General features: G+C 40.7%; 1 protein-coding gene across 1 annotated transcript in view; it reads left to right on the forward strand.

Moving 5' to 3' along the window:
* The window catches only part of LOC119964379 (heparan sulfate 2-O-sulfotransferase 1), a 362,490-nt gene extending 343,509 nt beyond the window's left edge, over nucleotides 1–18,981 (forward strand). Inside the window, exons 4-7 of the mRNA XM_038793773.1 lie at nucleotides 3,982–4,120; nucleotides 7,833–7,930; nucleotides 12,012–12,169; nucleotides 16,201–18,981. Of these exons, the coding sequence (XP_038649701.1) occupies nucleotides 3,982–4,120; nucleotides 7,833–7,930; nucleotides 12,012–12,169; nucleotides 16,201–16,427 (622 nt within the window). The 3' untranslated portion in view covers nucleotides 16,428–18,981. The remainder of the gene's footprint in view (nucleotides 1–3,981; nucleotides 4,121–7,832; nucleotides 7,931–12,011; nucleotides 12,170–16,200) is intronic.
* The last annotated feature ends 5,413 nt before the right edge of the window (nucleotides 18,982–24,394 follow it).

Here is a 24,394-nt window from a genome sequence, read left to right on the forward strand (position 1 = left end):
AAAATGTTTGTTAAAAAAAAAGGCAATGGCCTGTGAAATTTAATGTGAACAATGCAGTTCAAAGCTCTTAGGCCTCCAGGCATACAAACAGGCATCAATACATTAAAGGGCAATGAAATGGGTGGAAAAACACTACAAAAATTTCCACCACATTCAAGGGAATACTTTTGCCTTCACCTCGCAGATCTTTAAACTTGACAAGCTGGGAGAGAGTTTGAAGGGTTTAGTGATACAGATGGGAACAATTTCACTTTAATATCAGAGAACTGTGTTTTTGAGATACTGACAGACTGTTTAAAGGGTTTAAAGACTGCAAACTGGAAGAACAGTCAAATGACCCCCAGACTAGAAAGGACCCCTGCTCCAAGCCCCTGCAGCCCAGAACAAGTCCCCCAGACCCACATCACTCATGAATGACTCTCTCGGCACTCTGGAGGAACGTGTTGGGAGGGTACACACTCCCTTGCAATCCCTCGGAGAGAAAGGAGCCAGGTTGACACTGTCAATGGCCACAACCTGAAGGGGAGGGGGGAATGGGGAGGGGCTGAAGAGGAGGATGGGGTGGGGGGGGGGGCCTGAGGGAGGCGCAGGAGAGAGTGGGACATGCTGAAGGGGGGAACAGGGGGCAAGGCTGAAGGGTGGTACTGAGGCGGGGGGGGGGGGGGGGGGGTCTTTGCCAGTGATTTGGGGGGGCTGTTGCAGTAGCATTCTGAGATTGGTGCACCCTTTTAAAAATGGCACTCCAATCTCTTGCGGAGCGGGCCTGTCATAGAGATTAAGTGCCCCCCCCATCAGGTCCTCAGAGAACTCCAGTGTGCCTTTGAATGGCACCGAAACCTGGACCTTGGGAAAAATAATTTCCCAAGTGCCATTGAATGCACTGTCTGAGTCGCTCCTCATGCCAGAGGAAATCACTCCAGTTTTCTCGCTGGCTCTTAGTCTTCGATCGGGAGAATCACGCCCATAATCATACAGTCCCCAATCGGGGGAATCACACCCAGAATCTTAGTCATTCGTTAAAAACAGTAAATATTTCATGTATACCTACGTTCATACATTTGCTCATATAACTATACCATACAAACATTACACATCCTATATCTTGGATTTGCATTTTAAGCTGAATCTTGATCAATTTTACTTTGTCAGGACCAAGTGAAGATGGGTGAAAAGACGACTTTATTCTCCCACTTCTAGTTTGACCATAACCCAGTTTGTTTTTAAGAATTGAGAGAATATGTGCTTTGCCAATTCTGTAATTCTCCCATTATTTACGTGTCGAGGTTGTAGCAAATTACTCAGACAGGTTTGTTTGGGTTCAACAAAGAACGAGGTAAGTTTATTGAAACTATTCTAGAGCTTTAAGAAATAAGAAAAACATCCACTGTTCATATGGTCTCACATGTTTGTCTGGGCCCAGGCGTGCACAAGTGCAGATCGAGGGTAGGCTTATGAAGATTTTACAGTTTATGAAAGAAAAAATACAGTATACGGTTAGCTTTTCCTTGATTGGTCTCGATGTGGTGATTCAACATTTAGCCTAACTGTTCTAATGGATGTAGTCGCACCGAGCTGATTTCTACATTTTAAAAAATCTCAGGTTTTTTTTCTCAGGGTGGTCAATTTACAAACCAGTGAATACTTCCAGAGAGAGAAAGAACTCGGCTTTAACAGCATGTTTCAGTACAGCATTATTCTTTTTCACTTCTTCGCCTTGTTGGTTGCATATTGCAGAGGGACTTTGTTAGTTAATATCTGCTGCAGTTATTGTTTCAGAACAGGTAATTGAATTTTGATGTCACATCTCCCAGACATTCACAATGTCTCATTGTGGTATGAATACTCAGGAGATGTGATCTTTTATATTCGCCAGAGTTTTGATTAGCTTCATTCCAATCAGTGAAACAGGCAGGCATCTTCTAATTGGTAGGGAAGAAAAGAAAATAGTCTGTCAATCATTTCTGTGTTACTTTCAATAGGAGCCTACGCAATGGGATGAGAGGGCTGTCCACTGAGAAGAGATTGAGTAGAATGGTCCTGTGTTTTCTGGCGAAAAATGAAAGATGATTTCATTGGAAATATATAAAATTCTGAGGGACTTAATAAGGAGTCAGCCATTTAGGATTGAGATGAGAAATGCCTTCACTTAAAGGGTTCTGAATCTTTGGAATTCTTACCCCAAAGAGCTGGGGATGCCCAGATTAAGATTTTCAAAACTAAGCTCTATAGATTTGTGGACAAAAGGTAATCGAAGGATATGGAGAGTATTTGGGAAAGTGGAGTTGTTCTAAACGTTCAGCCATTATCTTAATGAATGGCAGGCAGGCTCCAGGGCTGTATGGCCTAGGCCTACTCCTATTTCTTATCTTAAGCCCAAGACTTTATTAATTCAAAGGGCCCTGAGTATATTGGCAATGCACATATTGATAAAACATGCAGCACTATCATGACAAGTCTCGATAATTTCAAAGCTAGTGCTTTCACTAACTACATGTTTTTGATTTGCTGTGAGGTATTTTGTGACTTTTGAGATATTCATCATTCACCCAGTCTCCAATTTTATTTTGTCGCTAATTTTCCCCCTTCCTCTCTCCCCTGAAGCTAGCCAGTTCTTGCTGAGACACTATTCCAGGTGTAGGTGCCTCCCAATACTTTTTCACTAAGTCACTATTACTGTGTGATATTTAACCATGTTGACTTGCCTTTTTGTTGTGGGTGCATCACAGCCAAGCCCAATATTGTGCTTGTGCAACAGCCAATTGCACATTTCCAGCAATGGGTTGTGATCAGAAGTGGCAACCCTAATCAAATCTGGGACTGGTTTAGCTCAGTGGGCTAGACAGCTGGTTTGTGATGCAGAATAAGGCCACCAGCACGGGTTCAATTCCCGTATCAGCTAAGAATTCTGAATTCTACCTCCGTGCACTCGAACAGACGCTGGAGTGTGGCGACTTGGGGATTTTCATAATAACCTCATTGCAGTGTTAATGTAAGCCTACTTGTGACCATAAAAAGATTATTATTATTATATAGGGCTAATTTTCATTCTGCTACTACAACATAAGTTGCATAATGCAGCACAGACCGGAAAATTGACCTTGGGACATTTTGGGACGATACAGCCTGGCCGTGCCAAGGATAAAACTCTTGAATTCTCAGAGGACGTGTGACTAAACCTTTTCCTCTTGCGTTGTAGCTCAGAATGAACTGTTGATAAAATAGGCTGCTCTCTGTCTGTCAGGAAATGCGTCCAATGAGATAGCAACAGAACAAATGTGCCTCGCAGGGATTCCCTTCGCTGATGTCACTGCAATGTTTTCTTTTCACTTTCATAATGACGAGGTGTACTCTCTGGTCCCTGAAAGGTCCGACTGATTGTTTTGAAAAATAATGCTTTTTCTACTTTAAATGATATCCTCTCATAATTTGTAAAATGGGGTTAAAGCTTTAACTTTTCAAGTACTTATTTAGGCTTTTCAATAAAAACTATTGGCAATGTGTCTGCAAATTGTTGAATTTATAATCCATCATCGCAAGTAAAGATCTGAAGAACACAGTCACTGCACCAACAAAACCAGATTGAAAATGAATTAAAATAAGTAGATACTAGTTTTCTTAATTACACCATATTGAGAAATACCTTAGTGTGGCTACAGTAATGATGTTTTTATTCATTACAGCACAGATTTTATTTGGTTGGTTGCAATACTAGATTTACAGATGTAGCAACAAATTTGGTAGCTGTTGTAATGCTTTATAAGGCGGAGCTAGTCTTTTCCCTTTGTCATTACAAACATGATACTGCGTAATTACATTAGGAACTGCTAAGAAAGTATAAACAGAGAAGCGTTGAAATGGTGCAACAGAATTTAGAAAATATTTAATAGATCACAAAAATACGAAGTTCTCAATTTAATATTGAAAACAGCTTTACATCGCATTGAAATAAACAACAAATGTTTCCTCTTCCCATTGCTCTAGATATGGTGTGAAAAAGAAACCCATCTACGTAAATGTAATTCGAGATCCAATTGAACGACTGGTATCATACTATTATTTTCTGCGTTTTGGTGATGACTACAGGCCAGGACTAAAGAGAAGAAAACAGGGAGATAAAAAGGTAAAAAATTTGCAACAGAGAATGTAACACACACAACACAAAGGTGGTTGAAATATAATTTAAGAAGCTAAATATCCAGAACAACAAAGAAATGCTCAACACTTTTTGAGGATTGACTTCCAAGACTGTTTAATTTGTTTCAGTAATTAGGCTGAAAATGGATATAACACTCTTCTAATCCACTTTTTGTAATCTTCTAACATTAAATGAGGGGCAGGCAGATTTAACACCATCCAATTTTCAGTCTCTTTATTGCTTAGGTATCATTAATGTTTACCCTGGAAAGTGCTTCCAAGTTGTTTAATTGAGCTGTAGAGAACGGAAATAATTTTTGCATCTTTTCAGCACAGACGGCATTAAATCATGTAACAATGGTTATGATTACAAGTAAAAGTGATTACAGAGTCATATTTCCATCATCTGTTTCATACTGCTGTCTATCACTTGCTTGCTGCAATTGCTTGCTGCAATTTCCCACTAAGCAATATTCATAACTAATGAACTCTTAAATGGAATATCTGTACGGTTAAGATATTTTATTAAGGGCAGCACGGTGGCGCAGTGGGTTAGCCCTGCTGCCTCACGGCGCCGAAGTCCCAGGTTCGATCCCGGCTCTGGGTCACTGTCGGTGTGGAGTTTGCACATTCTCCCCGTGTTTGCGTGGGTTTCGCCCCCACAACCCAAAGATGTGCAGGCTAGGTGGATTGGCCATGCTAAATTGCCCCTTAATTGGAAAAAATGAATTGGGCACTCTAAATGTAAAAAAAAAAGATATTTTATTAATATTTTATCTCATTTACTACTTTGTTCATATTTTGATTTTTCGATTACAGTAAACTACTGTTTTATGGTTCAAATTAAGTAAATCAAATTCATATTTGCAAGAGAGTTCAGTGATTTTTTTATCCAAGGGTAGCTGAGTCATATTGACCAGAAGGTTCTAAGCTCCATCTTTTCCTAGTTGGAGTTAACCCACCCCAGCTACGACTATGGTGGTGCTATTGTTTGTCTCAGGAAACAAATTAATAGATCGGCAAAAGTGCCATAGAACGCTCACTCACACCCACAGATGTAGCTGTGATTCGCACCCAAAAATAATAGCTTGCTGATAGTTTTGTAAAGCCTGCACCAATTGTGTCACTTGCCAGGAAAGTAGAAAGAATAACAGCTGGCTTGTAGTGCCTTTCATAAACTCAGGCTGTGCCAAAGTACTGTATTGTGAAATAGTTTTCAAGTGTAATCACTGTTACAATGTAGGGAAAAATTGCAACCTATTTGCGTTCAACCAGGTACAATATGGCACATGTGATAGTGGTTCTATTACTGGGTTAGTAACCCAGAAGCCTGGACTTCTGTTCTGGAGATGTGAGTTCACGTATTTACAGGCAGCTGGAGAATTTATATTCAATTAATTCCAGAATAAAAAGTTGGTATGAGAAATGGTAATTATGAAACTACCATCCTTACCTGGTCTGACCTGTACGTGACTGCAAACCCACAGCAATGCCATTGGCTCTTAACTGCCCTTTGAAATAGCCCACTGAGCCACTCAGTCGTATTTAAGAAGGCAGTTCACCCTACTTTCTCAAGGGCAATTGGGGATCAACGATAAAGCTGTGCCTTGTAAATGACGCATTCTGTGAAGAAACATTATTAAAATACCTTAATGTCCAAATTACTAGATAATCTGCTTTTGGTGAAGAAGGTTGAATGATATATGTTTGCTTGAGCCCCAGGAGAACTTCCCTTCTTATGTAAGATAATAGTATCTCTTGCATTCCCCTGAGGTGTCGGGTACAACTTTGGTTCAGCTTCCTAGCCAAAGGATGGCACCTTCAACAGTGCAACAATTTCCTCAGTAAAGCACTGAATTGTCATCTGCGATAATGTGCTCAATAATCAGGACTGGGACTTGAACCTATGACCATTAGACTTTGAAGCAAGAGCATTGCTACTCAACCAAGGATGACCCTTTGTCTGTAGTCTCCGGGAAAAGAGCGAAGGGGACAAAATTGGAGGAAAACAAATTTCAAAAAAGCTTAAATTGAATTCATTTCACCCATGTAATTCTTGGTGAACCTAAGGTTTCCACAAATGTCAGAGGTATAACTGCAAATTGTAGTTGGAGAATAATATCTTTCAAATTGAGTTACCAGAATATAATCCAATGAAAGGGATGCCAAATGACTGCAAATCGCAAAGGCAAAAGTTTTTTAATAGCCGAGTTGAACCTCCAGATTTGATTGCAAGCTTTAAGCTCCATCCCTTCTATTGATCTGTATGTAACAGCTCTTTGTGTGATGTTTGAAAGAATGTATGATTACAAGCATGAAATGCTGTTAGTTTACATAAATCTCTGGTTGATTAGAAGACGTCTTTGAGTAGCATTCTATATATTGGTTCTTCAGATGGATACATTATCTTGAGGCTCAGAAGTTAAAAGAAAATCATGAGAATGTGATCTTGTTATTAACTTGCGTTCCAATCAATATTCTAAAGAACTGGACATGCTTGCAATAAAATTAATTGCCAGTGAGAAGAAAAGGAAGTTAAGTTTGAAATGCTTTTGAATTATTTTCCCATATACTTCTGCTTTTTTTCTCCTCGCCCTACGTCAATCCTTTTATTGCACGTCATTTCGATCTGAGAGCATAAATCTGGTAACCTGTTCTTAAAGATCTTTCAATGACACATACTCTTTTTGTTCTTTCTATTTGCAAATGTATGTAACTTTGATGTACTTCCACTTTACTTGTGGAGCCATTGTATCCTATTTGGTGCAAAATAATCTGCATTCCTTACCTAGTCTGGTCTACATGTGACTCCAGATCCACAGCAATGTGGGTGATTCTGAAGTGCCCTTTGAAATGGAGGGTAGATAGGAATGAGCAATAAATGCTGGAACATATATGTTTCTGGAACTCACCTCTTCATTCACCTGAGGAAGGAGCTGTGCTCCGAAAGCTAGTGATTCAAAATAAACCTGTTGCACTTTAACCTGGTGTCGTAAGACTTCTTGCTGTGCTCACCCCAATCCAACGCCGGCATCTCCACATCATGATTATCATCATCCAGCTCCATAGGATGATTAGCACTTTATCACTAGAGTTTTCAACAAATTTATATTCCAGTTTTAACTTGGTTATATTTCTGTTAATGCAAATTATATTAATAAGACAGCATGTTAATTACCTACTAACAAGTATGGCCTTGATTCCAGAACTAAGTTCAACTTAATCTATTGTAATCATCTAAAAGAGCAACAATCTTTCTTCTGAAATACTCACAATTTACGACGGTCAACTGGATATTTGACAAATGTACACTGTTTTGCAAACTAAATTTATTTGGGATTAATCTAATTGAATTATCAAACACAGCTGGTGTTGTAATATTGAAGGAGTGGCAGGTTAATAAAGTATTTGCATTAGCATTTCTCAACTTTTGTGAAAATTGTGAAAGAATTCAAATTCTGTTCCAAGTAAGATTAAAAGGGCCATCGGCATTTATTGCAGTAGTTTGTTGAAGCATGTTCAAAATTAATTGAGTTAAAAATCATGTAGTGTCTTAAAATTGCCATCCTAACTTTGACATCATGAGGATTCTGAAGTATTGGTTTGAGAGTCTGAATTGTCAGCACTTATTTATGCTTGTACTGATTTACTGTTGGCTTGCTTTTCTTTCTTTCTTCCCCCACCCCTCCCCACATCAGACATTTGATGAATGTGTTGCAGCTGGTGGGTCAGACTGTGCTCCAGAGAAACTTTGGCTTCAGATTCCATTCTTTTGTGGCCACAGCTCAGAATGTTGGTAGGTACAATAGAAAATGTAAAGTATTTCATTAAAGCTCATAATAAATATTAATTTTTTAAAAATAAAATATAGCCTTGCTGTAAATGATGTATTTGTACAGAATGTACAGCACCTTTATAAGCACACTAATTTACAGAAAGATTTTTTTTAAAAGCATGATAAATCTATTCCACAAAGCATTATTTGTAAGGTGGATTGAAATGCAGCCTGGACTGGTGACAATGAAAATTCCCTTCTCTCTGGTTACTGTGAAGTCCTATGTTAAATGAACCTAGGGGACAATAATGGACACTGAACATAAAAGCTACCCATATATTGGTACTGAAATAGCAATGGCAACAGTGGAGATCTTGGGTGAAATGGCAGATTTAGCATATTTAACAGTGACAGATCCAGTTCAACATTGATAAATGTAAAGTTATGAGATTAAGAAGATGATACGAGAATGGATTGAATCTTTAATGACCATGTACTGCAGGTAACAAAGTAGAAAAGAGAATCTGGGATTTAGGTGCCGTGTTTTCACGTCTTAAACCGGGCGAACCACCGGCATCGAACTAGACACCAGAAATGACAATGGCAAGTTCAGCCCGATCAATCCTGCAAAGTTCTCCATGCTGACATCTGGGAGCTTGAGTCAAAATTGGGGAGCTGTCCCACAGACTAGTCAAGCAACAGGCTGGCATAGTTATTCCCGTAGAATCCTACCTTATGGACAATGTCCCAGACATCACCATCCCTGAGCATGTCCTGTCCCACCAGCAGGACATGGCAACCAGAAATGCCAGGACATGATATACAGTTGGGAAAGGGTTGCCCTGGGAGTCCTCAACATCGACTCTGAACCCCATGAAGTCTCATGGCATCAGGTCAAACATGGGCAAGAAAATCTCCTGGTTACCACTTAACACCTCTGCCTCCATGTTAAAAATCAATTGGAAGAAACACAGGGTGACAAGGGCACAAAATGTACTCTGGGTCGGGGACTTCAGTATTCATCACCAAGAGTGGCTCAGCAACACTGCTGACTGAGCTCACCAAGTCCTAAAGGACATAAATATTCTTGGAAGTGTTCACTAAGCACTGAAAAGCTGGGATGTTTACACAGCTTTTCAGTTGTTAGTGTATGACTGAGTGAATGCGTGATTGGGCAGGTGGGTAAGGGGGCAGGGTGAGTGATATAAGTGGGTAAAAGGGTAGGGTGGCAGGTGGGTGAGGTAAAGGTGTAAGGTGGGAAAAATAAGTGGGTAGGGTGACAGGTGAATAAGTGGCTACGGAGGTGGAATTGGTGAGGCAAGTGGATAAGAGGGTAGAGTTTAAGATGGGTGAGGTAGGTTGGCAGGTGGGTGAGGTCAGTGGCTAAGGGAGTAGGGCCGCGGGTGGGTGATGTTATTGGGTAATGGGGTCAGGTGGCAGGCGGATGAGGTAAGGAATAGAGGGGCAGGTGGGTGAGGCAAGTAGGTAAAAGTCAGGTGGACGAGGTAAGTGGGTAAAGGGGTTGGGTGACGTGGTGGGGCTAGGATGGCCGGCATGGTGAGGTCAGGTCTGGTTGAGGGTGTCAAAATGGCCACGTCGGGGGGAATCAGTGTGAGTGATTGGATTGGTGAGTTATACTGTTTCCCAGGAGTTAGACTCAGATTTTTCTGTCTAACACTTCCTGGGTAGCTATCCAGGTAAGTAAGTCTGAACTGCCCATAGCCTGATTCTAACTCGGATACATTTCAGAAGATCCCGGGGAGCAGGAGACTAGCCCACCAGTAGTTGAAACCTCCAAGGCAATTCCTACGCAGTCAGTGCGTTAGGATTTCCATGGGGTCTCAAACATATCTGGAGTAAGGGGAAGTATGATCTGGAGACCAGAAGATCTGGGCCAATTTTTAAGAAGGAGACTGTGGAATTGTTGAACATTTATTAGCAAAGGTGAAAATCAAAATTCTCAAAGAAGGGCTGTTTGAATTTCTGTTGGGAAAATTCAGAATCATAGGAAGGGCCCTGATGGGAAGCTTGGAGAGGTAGGCCTAGATGACCTTTGATTTTCTGTTGCCCAAAGCGTTACTCTAATAATATGTTAACTTCTGCCGTAAAGATTTGGGTTTTGAATTCAATCCAATCCAATAAATGGAAAGTTCCTCACTTTTAAACTGCTACACATCAAATAGCTTTTTCCATTATATTATTATCACAAAACCCTTGGTTGGGCACAAATTATACTATACTGTAAATCTCAGTGAGGATGAGTGCAGTGAAAAATAGAAACCTCTGGGGTTGTAGTTAAGGAAAGCTTTACTTTCTAAGCACATGGTTTCCTTTCATTCATTGGATATGGGTGTTGCTGGTTGGACCAGCATTAGTTGCTCATCCCTAATTGCCTTTGATTTGATAGGCTTGTTAGGCCATTTAAGACTCATTGCTTGGTCTGAAGTTGCATGTAGGCCAGACCAAGTAAGGATGGCAGTTTTCCTTCCCTAAAAGATTTTAGTGAACAAATGTTTCATGGTCATTGTGAATTGAATTCAAATTTTACCATCTGCCATGGTGGGATTCAAAGCCGGGTCCCCAGAGCATTACCCTGGGTGTCTGGATTACTAATACAGTGACAATACCACAATGCCACCACCTCCCCTTGTTTCTTGAGTACTGACTACTATGAGGTACGATCTTTTGGATAGGACAATAAACTGAGACACTGTGACTACTGAAATAATTGTATCTCCGATTCCGTGTAACATGTTTAAGTAACATGTGATTGACATATTATAAAATTTCATACGGTTTACATTCACACAATCTGATTTCCTGTCAAGGGGAGGTCCTTGGCAGAACCCAAGTAGGTTCTTCCTTGGCGGTCAAGGTTCTCATTCCTCATACATGTCTGATGTGAAGAGACATGATGAATTGGAAGAAAATAGTATTTGGATAATTTCGGCTTGTTGAGTACAGTATGTTTCTCCAAACCCTTTATCTGAATGGGAGGTTGTTTGTACTTGACGTTTCAATGTTTATTACTGATTAGACAATAATGAAAAAATTGGTTGGTATCAGGAGTTTTGTTATTTTTAGGATGCCGATATTGCCTCTATAATTAAACCTGTACATTCTGGTTATCCCTAAACTACAGTGAAATAATGCGGGTGTTATAAGAACATTTCATTCTAACGAAAGAGAGGTTTTAAGGAAACAAAACCTAAAACATCCTTCACGGGTCTGTGCTTTTGAATCCTTGCAGCAAATTGCCAACTAGAAAACATCCCAAAATGACAGTGAAATGCTCATGGCCATCGTTAAACTTTCAATTTTAAAACAAAACTCTTTCAGTTATATTTAGAAATGAATGTACAATCCTAGTAGTTATTGACCTTTTGAAGAACTGCTAAAATTGACTGTTGTAGTGTGGGATTTCACACCTCACGCACAGCCAGAAGTTTAGGATAATCAGTATGCTGTATAGAAAGTTCCACTGGCATTGGACACTCATAGCAGCAACCAGGGCTCTGTTGCGAAATGGCCACTGGCATAGATGTCTGCATTGAGCGAACCTTTTTTTCATGTCGTTGTACTATTAATTAGCAAATAATCACCAAGTGACACAATTTTAGTTTGACCAGGCATTGGTAAGCTGTGATATAATAGGTGCAACTTCAAAGTACATTCTTCTATAAATTGGGTGTTATTTGAAAGCTTACGAATTGCATTGCTCAAAGGGATATATGTTAAACATAGTTGTGCAGAATATGCCTGTGGTTTTCTCCTGACCCTGCTAATGAATAACTGGCTGTGAACAGTGCAAAGTACAGGCTACCCAGTGATCAGTAACTGTATTTGTCAGACTGTCAGTAAACCTACCAGACTTGAAGGTCTAAGGTTGTAAATAAAGCTCATTATTCACCTTGGTAAAAATAGTGGCACCTGTGACCTATTTCCTAAACATCACTGTTTTTAATAAGATTGTAACACTGCGACAGCAAAGAAAGAGATTAATTGCTTGTTCTGTTCTAGTTGCAATTAAAAAGGGACGGATCTGTGCAAATCCTTTTTCTGTCTGCATACTACAAACCGTCATTACTCTTTGTCATTAAAGGAATGTTGGAAGCAAATGGGCTTTGGAGCAAGCCAAATACAACCTGGTTAATGAGTATCTCCTTGTCGGGATAACTGAGGAATTGGAAGACTTTATAATGCTCCTCGAGGCAGCCTTGCCACGTTTCTTTAGAGGAGCAACAGAACTGTATCGTACAGGTCAGTCGAAAAATGATGCATGCTTGATAATGTATTGATAATCTCTTAAATCGTATTCTAAGAGATCCTAATTTTAGATCTAGAATTTAGAAAAATGGCTTTCAAAAATCAATATCTTCTGCGACCTTGGGCTTAATTATTGTTACTCGGTGACTGTTGCTATTGTCAATAAGCTTCTATCATTTTAGCCAATATGCAGCAAGCCCAAAGAGAGAGAGGTTGGTTCTGGATTTATTTTTGGTGAATGAAGCTGGACAAATGGAAGCGGTATCAGTTGGGGAATACCATGGTGGAAGTGATCATAATTCAGGTAGATTTAGGGTAGTGATATTAAAAAAAACAAAGAAAAATGAGGATTAAAAATTCTCAATTGGGGAGAAGCTAATTTTACTAAATTGGGTGTGGTTTAACTGAAGGAACTAGCTAGCTGGGAGTACCAGATCAGTGGGAGATAGTGAGGGTTCAGAACAAGTGACCGGATTCTCCGTTGCGCGTCCATCCTGCAACCGTTGCTAGCAAGGATGGAGAATTTGACGCTCAGCCAAATATCCCATTCACTGCAACAGGACCGGAGAATCCCTCTGCCATGAACGGACGGAGGATCCACCCAGTGTGTACTCAAGGTAAATAAAAGGCAGGACTAACAAACTCAGAGCCTCCTGGGTGTCGAGCACTGAAAAGAAAGTATGACATTTTAAAAAAGGAAGCTGATAACAGAAATAAAGTGCTCAATACTTTAGAAGATCTGAAGGAGCATAGAAACTGTAGGAGTAAAATTGAAATGGAAGTTAGGAAATATTGCGATCAAGGAAAGTGCACAGATTTTTTATAAATATGTAAAGAGCAAGAGGATCACAAAAGAAAGAGTAGGGCCTGTTCGAGGCCAGAAGCGTCACCTATATGTGAGGCCAAGGATGTTGGTATGGTTCTTAATGAATACTTTACTTCTGTTTTCTCAAAAGAGAGGGCGATTCAGACATTGCAATTAATGAGGAGGAGAGTGAAATATTAGATGGGATTAACAAAGAGAGGATGTATTGGGGTTTAACATCTTTGAAAGTGTTTATGTCCCCAGGGCCAGATGCAATGTTTCCAGGCTGTGAATTGAGGTATTGACCGAATCTCTGCTGCCCGATCTATTTGGCGAACCAAACTCACTAGATTGCTGGAATTTGTTCAGTCATTCTTTATTTAACAAGCTCAACTAACTATTACTTGATATTATAGCACTATAAGATCTATTTCCCAAATAAAATCAGTGAGTCAAATCCGAGTCACGCTGGGCTAACAGACGTCGACTACCATTGCTGGAGTCTCTGGGCTCCAGCTCACACTCTCCAGGGCTTCAAGCTCAGGGTTCATCTTTCCTCTTCTCGCAATAGTTGCTCCTGGGTTGTCGCTTCCGGTGTTCTGTTCGCCAGTATATTTGTACCTTATCCCTGCACTTAGCAAGCCACAAGCCACCAAATTGTATCATTGCTTCAGTTTATCAGGTTATCCCCTGGTGCTTGTCTCATCAGATAAGATCTCTTTATTTCAGTTATTCGGTTATCTTCTGATACAACTGCAATCACCTGTGAAGACATATTATCTGTTGAGCATGTAGATTGTTATATTATCTGTTAAGCATGTAGATTGTGAAGCCCTTTTTGGCTAGAGATACTCGACTGGTGGCACAGTGGTTAGCACTTCTGTGTCACAGCGCCGGGGTCCTGGGTTCGATTCCAACCTTGGCCGACTGTGTGGAGTTTGCACATTCTCCCCTTGTCTGCTTGGATTTCCTCTGGGTGATCCGGTTTCTTCCCACAATCTAAAGTTTAGATTAGATGGATAGGGTTAGGTGGATTAGGTGGCCATGCTAAATTGCCCCCTTAGTGTCCAATGGTTAGGTGGGGCTATGGGGATAGGGCGAGGGAGTGGGCCTAGGTAGGTACTCTTTCAGAGAGTCGGTGCATATTCGATGGGCTGAATGGCCTCCTTCTGAACTGTAGGGATTCTAAGGCTCCTCAGAGTTGACCACTTATTATCAGCCTGCAATTCGGGCAAGCAAAGAAATATCAGAGTCTCTCACCATTATTTTCCAATCCCTTCTGGCTACAAGCACGGCACGGAATTCTCAGAAAATATGTGTCATTTCAAGCGGGGAAACCAGTGAGAATCCTGCTGGCTGTTCTGGCGTGTTTCCTGTTGCAACCCGCCCATGCTTAATCAATTTTTTCGAGCATGGGAAGATTTCTGCCGGGAAAGAGATGCAGGACCTAAGGACACTGGCCAGGCTGGCTCCTCGGAGATCAAAGACACCCCAACCTCCAAGCAAGCCTACAACACTGCGTCTCTCTTCCCCAACCCCCCCCAAATGACCGACACCCCACAATGAAAGGGTTGCCAATGCCCCTCCCACCCATCTCAGGTTACAACCCTTGGCACTCCCGTGGCAATTCCCCTAAACGGCAAGAGGCTCCAATCGCCTCCGAGCCCTCGGCGTAGTCATCACCTTTGGTCTCTGTTGATGGAGGTCAGTTACGATTCCCGCCAGCCTCAAGCTGAGCTAGCAGGGGTGGTGAATCCCGGGAGCCAGTTGATTCAGGCTAAAATCTGGAACTGTATATTCAAATGAGTTTTGATTCTCATTTAAATATGCAAATCTGGTTCCTTCCCACTGAGTTTATGAACCAGATTGTGCCTTGGACCAAGAGCGTCGCCCCGGCGCAAACCCCATTTAGGGACTCTCCCACTAATCTCCGGGAATAGCAGTATGTGCGCCGGACGCAACACGGTAGGGAGAATAGTCCTTATGGTATCAAGATTTGTATCATTATTTAAATAGGGAGAAAAGGAGAGACCAAATAATTAGAGGATAGTCAATGTAACCTTATTGGTGGGAAAATTATTGGAAAATGAACTTAGACTTTAAAGTGTTGTCCAAGGCTACAAGCCAAGAGCTGGAAAGTGGGGTTAGACTGCATGGCTACTTGCAGACCAGTTTGCACACGATGGGCCAATGGCCTCCTTCCATGTTGTAAATTTCTATGGTCTCTAAGAAGCATATTTTGGAGTGGTGTATTTAAAAAAAAATAATTATTGGTGTGAAATTAAGGTGAAGCCACCCATTTTAATGTTCAATATTTTATCCCTGGGCCAATTTACTCGAGCTGTACTTGTACTGGATCATCCCAGAGAACCCCAGCAACACTCTAGGTTGAAGCAGTTATAAATAAAAGTTAATAGGTAACGGTCGTCCATGAGCAACATGCTGGTACAATGCTAAAGTGATCTCAAATCTTGATGCTCCCACTCCGAGTTGACTGTGTGATATAAGGTATAATCCTTCCGCAAAGGGATAGAAGCAATTACCATGTTGTTGTGAAGTGCCTCCTCATTGTCACTTCAGCAGTGACTGGTTGTGTGCGATCACTAAAGATAAGTTACAGGTAAAGACCATTCCAATCCATTTATCATTTTAAATATATTTGCTTTTGCAACAGATGCTTCCTAGCAGTACACTTTTGTGGGTGCATTATTGGTCTCAATACCATCAAGCTGAAGATGTGGGACAAGTGGACCAGGGTTTCCATTGATCAGCATTGATGAAGCCTGGAAGTTTATGTATGAAGTGAGCTCAGGATCAGTGTTTATTGGGAACCAGATTTAAATGTAGGCTAATAATAACCAAATAAGTGTGATATTGAAAGGCCAGTTACTGCAGATTTTTGTTTCCCAACTTGAACCACGTCCCTTTGATTTTGTCCCATTTTCAAAAAAGGAAAATCAAGAGAATAAGATTGACAAATACAGCTAGTAGCCATGAGATTCAGGTTGCTCTTGTGTCCTTAAGGAAAATCACAAAACCATAATAATATTCTTCCTCTTCTCTATTAATGTTTTCTGCTTCAACTGATCTGTGATTTAATTTTTGCAACTGAAGCAAAGCCCACTGTAATCTACAGAGTTGACCTGTGTCGTTGTACATTGAATGGTAAAATCTCTGACACTGCCCTTTGTTTCTGGCTTTCTCCTTCACATGCTAACAGGAAAGAAATCTCATCTAAGAAAAACAACAGAGAAGAAGCTGCCTACTAAAGAGACCATTGCTAGACTGCAGCTGTCTGAGATCTGGAAAATGGAAAATGAATTCTACGAGTTTGCTCTGGAACAGTTTCAATTCATTCGAGCTCACGCAGTGAGAGAAAAGGATGGTGAACTTTACCTCCTTAGCAAGAGCTTTTTCTATGAAAAAATCTATCCTAAAATAAACTAAGAACAGTTTTCACTCTACTGACCTGAAGAACAACATTTAAAAAAATGTCTTTCTGCTGAATCAGTTGCTACCTTGAACAGTCCAATGAATTTTTTTCCAATAAAAGCAGAAGAGAAATCTTATTCTGCAGTTTGTATCAAATCTGCCATGAGCCACTTCCATCTGTAAAGATTTTAGGGACAAACATTAGATGCATTGATGGAAAAATGAGCAAGGAAATCCATTTACACAAACTGTGCATCAATTGTGTAGATGGCATTCTGTTATTACTAATGAGATTGTGGTATGTTTTAGGGACTCCTGTGTCTTGTAAACTTTTACCTGTAGAACTATTTTTTACTAGGGTGCTTTTTAAAGTGTTTCAAAGTATTGTAACTTCAGAGTACGAAAAAGATGAAATGCTGTACATATTGCACATTTTATGTGTTTGGACCAAAAGGTTACAAAAGAAGTTTGAAGTATTTATTTCACACCAATTTTACTACAGGTGGTGTAATCGAACACATCACATTCAACATACTGTATGCCCTTTTGTTAGGTACTTTGTGTCAATTTAGATTTGTAAGACTAAAATTTCCTCAGTTGTTTGTATCATGGAGAATAATATAACAAGGCAAACAAAAGTAGCTGAGACCTGGAAGTTACAATGATGCCATCTTGGAGAGATACAGCTCTTGTGGTTGCACAGACCTTCAATTAGAAAGTAATTTTTTTAAACAAATAACGGTGTTTGCCCAATGAAGAGTGATATTGAGTGTTAATTAATCCCATTGTTGCCTAATTTCCCTTCTGGTTGAGACAGTGTTGGTAGGTTTCCATTGTTATTTCCAACCCCAATTTAAAAAGATATAAATAGAGTAGTGTATTGCATTTATAAATGTACTTTTCTTGCAAATGAAATGATTTATCCTATAAGCTTGCTATGTTTTCAGTGAGGGCATTGCACTGCTGAATTTCACACAGGAGAGATTTCCTTGTATTCCATCTCTCAACTGCATGCTAACAATTGAGAAAATCTTCTCTAGCTCCTGTACCATGTGAGATCTATGCTTGATTAACTTTTTTGCAGATACTTCACTAGTTCCTCTGTCTATTATTTTGACCCTATTGAATATTTGCAGTTTCCAAGATAAATGAACCAATATTTAAAAAAATATGGGACTTATTGGACTTCACGTTCCGCTGAGCGGTAAAGCCATTGGAGGCTGTGAAGGAGGACACCTGCTCACTACTCCATCCCTGATGTAACCCAACCCATTTTTCTCAGTTGGGGTCGAATATGTATGCAGAGTGAGCTCTTGGCAATATTGGGAGTTTATTGCTGTATATCAGAAAATTATGTGGGACAGCAGTGGATCGCTCACTGCAGAATCAGAACGGTAAGGGGACAGATGTTCCCAAACCTATCATGGAATCTTACAGCACAGATTGAAGTACAATTTCATTAAACTGACCTTGAATGAGCTCACATCAAACCTCCAAGCAGTGGGCGGGCAGAGAATTGGAAGTGGTGGACACACCCACATCCTCTCCCTCTTTCAAAGACTTCGGTGGTCATCTTGTATTCCTGGATGAGTACAGTCACAGAAACATAGAAAGTTGATGGCACAAAAAGAGGCCACTTGGTGTATCGTGTCTACGCCAGCAATATCAGCTATGGGATAACTGGACAGAGGCAGGAAAATTGGCTGATTTCCCTAACCATCTCCTCATGCGATCATTTAAATAGCTGAGAAGCTGAGGTACCTGGTATGGAGGAACAATGAAAATATGAGGCCCAATTGAAGGGTGTGGATTCAGCAGGAGAATAAATTGAGCTGTCAGAGCTGGTCATCTTTTGGAGGTTGATGTAGCAACAACAAAATGATACTTTTCATACCCCCAAAATCGTCTACTTGAAATTCTCATTACTGTGAAGGCTCTCCTGTGTATTCGGCTAGAGGATCGTATGTTGAATTTCATACTCCTTTTTGTATTTTCTCTATTGTGGAACTGCTGATGACCCATGAGGAGCTGTAATTCCTGCACACTGACAAGAATGGGGACGGGTGGGGGTTTCAATATTAACCACTATAAAATAAGTTTCATAAATTTATTGCATACAGTATCTGGTTTGGGGATTCTCAATATTTGGTGTTAGAAGATTTTTAAGCTTTTAGATGTTTGCTGTATATTTAGAGGTGGAGTTAAATTTATGTTCCAATTGTATGAATCATGTTCTTCCCATCATTGTTTCTCATCAGGCAAGGAGCACAATGTTAGTTCTGAAGGCATGAAATATATACGGTACATAATGTAATTACTGGGAAAACATGGATTGTGCTCTATATAACTGTTTAAACTACAAGCAGCTGAATAGTGCCTTCCTTATCACAATCCATGTTAAAAAAAAGTGTACATTTTGAATTCATTTGTGCATTGTAAACAATACCAGTGTTTTGACACCTTGTGTAGAATCAGTTAGAGATGATTCTGTTTTCTCCTTTTTTTTTGTTTGTAGCTTTTCAGTTTTCCTGATGCAAATGCTCCCCAATAAATAAAGCTGTACAAACTATCTGCATTGTAATCTATATGGATTTGAGTACCCATAGCTTTATGATTCAACTGTTTCAGTGCTAACTTTGAACACCAGCATTTATAAATATCTATATATATTTGAACTTCTGTGAGATACCATCCATAAGAAACAACTTTTATGCTTTTACCATAATAAAATGTCCTAAGGTTTATCACAGTAGCATCACGTCACTGAGCTGCACAAGGAGGCATTAAGCCAGATGGCCAAAAGATTGTTCAAAGTGGTATATATTAAGGCGCATCTTAAAGGGGGAAAGCACAGTAGAAAGGAAGAGGTTGAGGAAGAGAATTCCAGAGCTTTGGGGCTTAGGCAACCGAAGGAACAGCCACTAATGGTACAGCAGTTACAATTGGGGAGGCTGAAGAGACCAGGAATAAATGAGTGTAAATATCTAAGAGTTTGTAGAGCTGGAGGAGATTACACAGGGCCAGGATAAGAACTAGGATCAGGAGTAGGCCATCTGGCCCCTCGAGCCTGCTCCATCATTCAATGAGATCATGGCTGATCTTTTGTGGACTCAGCTCCACTTTCCGGCCCGAACACCGTAACCCTTAATCCCTTTATTCTTCAAAAAACTATCTATCTTTACCTTAAAAACATTTAATGAAGGAGCCTCAACTGCTTCACTGGGCAAGGAATTCCATAGATTCACAACCCTTTGGGTGAAGAAGTTCCTCCTAAACTCAGTCCTAAATCTACTTCCCCTTTTTTTGAGGCTATGCCCCCTAGTTCTGCTTTCACCCGCCAGTGGAAACAACCTGCCCGCATTTATCCTAACTATTACCTTCATAATTTTATATGTTTCTATAAGATCCGCCCTCATCCTTCTAAATTCCAACGAGTACAGTCCCTGTCTACTCAACCTCTCCTCGTAATCCAACCCTTTCAGCTCTGGGATTAACCTAGTGAATCTCCTCTGTACTCTCTCCAGTGCCAGTACGTCCTTTCTCAAGTAAGGAGACCAAAACTGAACACAATACTCCAGGTGCGGCCTCACTAACACCTTATACAATTGCAGCATAACCTGCCTAGTCTTAAACTCCATCCCTCTAGCAATGAAGGACAAAATTCCATTTGCCTTCTTAATCACCTGTAAACCAATTTTCTGTGACTCATGCACTAGCACACCCAGGTGTCTCTGCACAGCAGCATGCTTTAATATTTTATCATTTAAATAATAATCCTGTTTGCTGTTATTCCTACCAAAATGGATAACCTCACATTTGTCAACATTGTATTCCATCTGCCAGACCCTAGCCCATTCACTAAAACTATCCAAATCTCTCTGCAGACTTCCAGTATCCTCTGCACTTTTTGCTTTACCACTCATCTTAGTGTCATCTGCAAACTTGGACACATTGCCCTTGGTCCCCCAACTCCAAATCATCTATGTAAATTGTGAACAATTGTGGGCCCAACATGGATCCCTGAGGGACACCACTAGCTACTGATTGCCAACCAGAGAAACGCCCATTAATCCCCACTCTTTGCTTTCTATTAATTAACCAATCCTCTATCCATGCTACTGCTTTACCCTTAATGCCATGCATCTTTATCTTCTGCAGCAACCTTTTGTGTGGCACCTTGTCAAAGGCTTTCTGGAAATCCAGATATACCACATCCATTGGCTCCCTGTTATTTACTGCACTGGTAATGTCCTCAATACAGAGGAGATTACACAGGACCAGTGTATAGAGGAATTTAAAAACGGTGCAAATTTTAAAATCTGTGACATTGCCTTAATGGAAGCCAATGTAGATCAGCGATCGCTGGGTTAACTTGGTGCATGTTAAAACATGGGTAACAGAGTTTTAGATGATCTCAAGATTACAGAGGCTAAACTTGCATCTACTTCATGCCATTCATGATCTCACTATGTCCCAAAGTGCTTTATAGCGAAGGAAACACTGTTCAAGATTAGTTACAATTGTAATGTAGGAATTATGGGAGCATGTGGCAAAGTCCCATGAAGAGGAATGTGTTAATGGCTAGATTGTCTCCTTTACTGATATTTGTGGATTACATATTGTCCAGGATATTTTTGGGAGATGATGTAGCAGTAATGTCACTGGGCTCATATTCCAAAGGCCCAGGCTAATGTTCTGGGACACTGGTTCGAATCCCACCCTGGTGGATGATGAAATTTGGTGTGGGATGAATCCACAATCCTCTGATTTGGAGATGGAAGTACCACCCACGGAAGCATAACTTGTACATGAAAATGGCTGCAATGTTGAACAAAAGTCCATATGTGATTTCCCACATTAATGCAGTGACTGTACGTCAAATTGACTACAAAGTGCGATGGGACATCCTGAGGATTGCAAAAGGCTTCAGATACACATTTTCTGCTGCATAACTTGAGTCAAAAGCTGGTGGAATATTGAGGAAATATTGCTTTCACAGAAATGTCCTTTGAAACATTAAATAGAGGTCATGTCTGCCCAATCTGGTGATTTGGGTGAATGTTAAACATCTGAGAGCAGTATTTTGGGAAGAGCCCTGGGTTGACTCCCACCTTCACTTTCAAATTATAGGGGAGGTTGACTTCAGCATAATGATTCCGAACTGATGTAACCATCCGTCACCACATGTGGCTGGACCGTTCTCCAGCCAAAGCTGACCTTGACTCCAGAAAAAAAACCTGAATTGTTGTTATTGCTAGCTCACTGTCTCCTTAAACCTTTCTCCCCAGCTTCTCAACCTCACTTCAAACAACATATGCAAATGTGTGTCATTGCGATCACAATGATCCATTTAGTTCTTTCTTCCACCTCTATGCCCCCCACCCCATGTCCCCTTTGCTCACCAATCTAAACCTCTCGCCTTGTTAAACCTTCTTCTTGGGCAGCACGGTGGCACAGTGGTTAGCACAGCTGCCTCACGGCGTGAGGTCCCAGGTTCGATCCCGGCTCTGGGTCACTGTCCGTGTGGAATTTGCACATTCTCCCCGTGATTGCGTGGGTTTCGCCCCCACAAACCAAAGATGTGCAGGTTAGGTGGATTGGCCACGCTAAATTGCCCCTTAATTGAAATTGATTTCCCCCAACAGTTAGGAGTGCAATTATCCCGCGCTAAAATCCTGCACTGAGCTTCCTGTGGCCTCGGTGAAATGCAAAAAAAAACATTGCTGCATATCTCACCTGTTGACAACCATGTGGAAAATGAGGTAACGTCCTATTTCTGGGTCTGACATTTCAGATTGATGCCGAATTTTTGTTGAGGTACCATCCTTGCTGTGAAGTGCAAAGAAGATAGTGGGAGCCTTTAAATCATGTCTGGAAGTATCCATAAAACTAGCATTATGAACCGCATTTTAGGTACGCTTTCCTCTTGCTGTATCCTCGCTTTTCGAATTTTTCACCATCAGAGTAGCTAAGGAAACAGGCAAACTCAGAAGAGCAAGTTACGGAAGACGTCGTAGAGAATTTTTTTAAATCCACCTTTTGATTTGTTTGGAACAATGGCATACAGAGAAAACAACTTATTCATAATATCTACACTCTGTGCAAGGACAATTCTAAAAAATTAAGCAGGAAAATTAATTATGGCTAACGTAGTCTATTTTAAAGATGTCGTCAGATCAACTGATACTTATAAATTTTGTTAATCTGTGTTCGGGTAATCCATTTACCTGTGTTCCATTAAAGCCTAATCAGTAGTCGTTGGCACTTTAGTCTAAAACTGATTGAGTCACGTTGTCGGGTCAAAAGGAAGCTCTGAAAGCAGAGATGGAAATAACTTCTGGGATGGAAAATAATCAGCTAGATTACCTATTTAGCAAATTTGTCAATGTGACACAATGACATGAATGTTGCAAAGCCTTTGGCATGCTGCTGGAAGGCCACAGTTCTGCGTTTGATGACTGACTTTGAATCAATAATCTGATGGGATGAATGAGAGTTAAAACTGATTGAATGAAGAATGAGGTGGAATCTGCTTCACCCGTGGTTTACCGAATCTGGTGTAAATATGTGTTTGAAGTCATTTTGTTTTTATCCTCGCTGCAGGACATTCTGCTGGCTGTGAAGAGGTGTTGCTCCGGGGATAGTTCCTGCAATGCCCCATAATGTTTCAAGTGGCGAAAATGTAACCTTGAAAAAACCGATGTAACAGCACGGAGATTTTTTATTTTTAGTTGTGTATGTATTTCATTTGTAAATTTTATTAACCTGACTAAAGTGACAGGAAGTGAAGATCATTCAGTGTAATGTGTTTCTGACGCTACAGTCGTGACTACCCTTCAAAAATACCTCACTGGCTGTAACATAGCTGGGGCGCTATATATGCAAATCGTTCTTTAATCTTTAATAAATCAGATTTTTCTCCCCATCAAAACTCTACCTGGACCAAGTATTTCTATGAATTGCTTTGTTAAAGTGACCAGGAGCTTGAATCTGACTTTAGTTAACTTGCTATTCAACCATGTGAGGTTTCACGCATGTTCATTCTCTCCCTCATAGAACATAGAGAATACAACGCAGAAGGCGACCATTTGGACCACCGAGTCTGCACCCACCCACTTAAGCCCTCACTTCCACCCTATCCACATAACCCCTCCTAACCTTTTTGGTCACTAAGGGTAATTTATCATGGCCAATCCACCTAACCTGCACATCTTTGGACCGTGGGAGGAATCCAACGCAGACACGGGTAGAACGTGCAGACTCTGCACAGGCAGCGACCCAGCGGGGAATCGAACCTGGAGCTGTGAAGCCACAGTGCTATCCACTTGTGCTACCATGCTGCAGCTAAACACCAAAATGAAGCGCACAGCCTAAATAATTAGAGCTGGGCCTTGCGGGACTGAGGTTTGGCAACATTTCTACCAGTCAGGGACGTCTAATGATGACCATGAAATCATTGTTGATTGTCGTTTTTTAAAAAAAAATCTGGTTCGCTCATGGCCTTTAGGGAAGAAAACCTGTCGCCCTTACCTGGTCTGGTCTGGCCTATGTGTGACTACAGACCCACAGCAACGTGGTTGACTCTTAACTACCCCTTCAAGGGAAATTAGGGATGGGTAATAAATGCTGTCAGCGACACCCATATCCCATGAACAAATAGAAAGAAGTTTGGATCACTCTTTGGCAAACAATTGATGTTAGGTCAATAGTTAACTTTGAAAGTGTGATTAATTAAGCTAATTTTTCAGCGATATAGGGCACAATGGGCCAGAGTTTAACTGAATGACAGAACAGACCTGATTACATTCCTCAAATTATTAAAAAAGACACCCTCCCAATAAACTATAGAGTATGATTCCAAAGTAATAAGAGGAAGGCTGAAGTAGGAAATCAGGAAGTGTGGAAATGGGAATGGAGGCTCTTCGAGACAGCTGTTTTGTGCTTTTGCATCCTATTAGTATATATGCATCTCCTGATGGCTG

This window comes from Scyliorhinus canicula, chromosome 4 (genome assembly GCF_902713615.1).
Source record: "Scyliorhinus canicula chromosome 4, sScyCan1.1, whole genome shotgun sequence".
Classification (NCBI taxonomy): domain Eukaryota; kingdom Metazoa; phylum Chordata; class Chondrichthyes; order Carcharhiniformes; family Scyliorhinidae; genus Scyliorhinus; species Scyliorhinus canicula.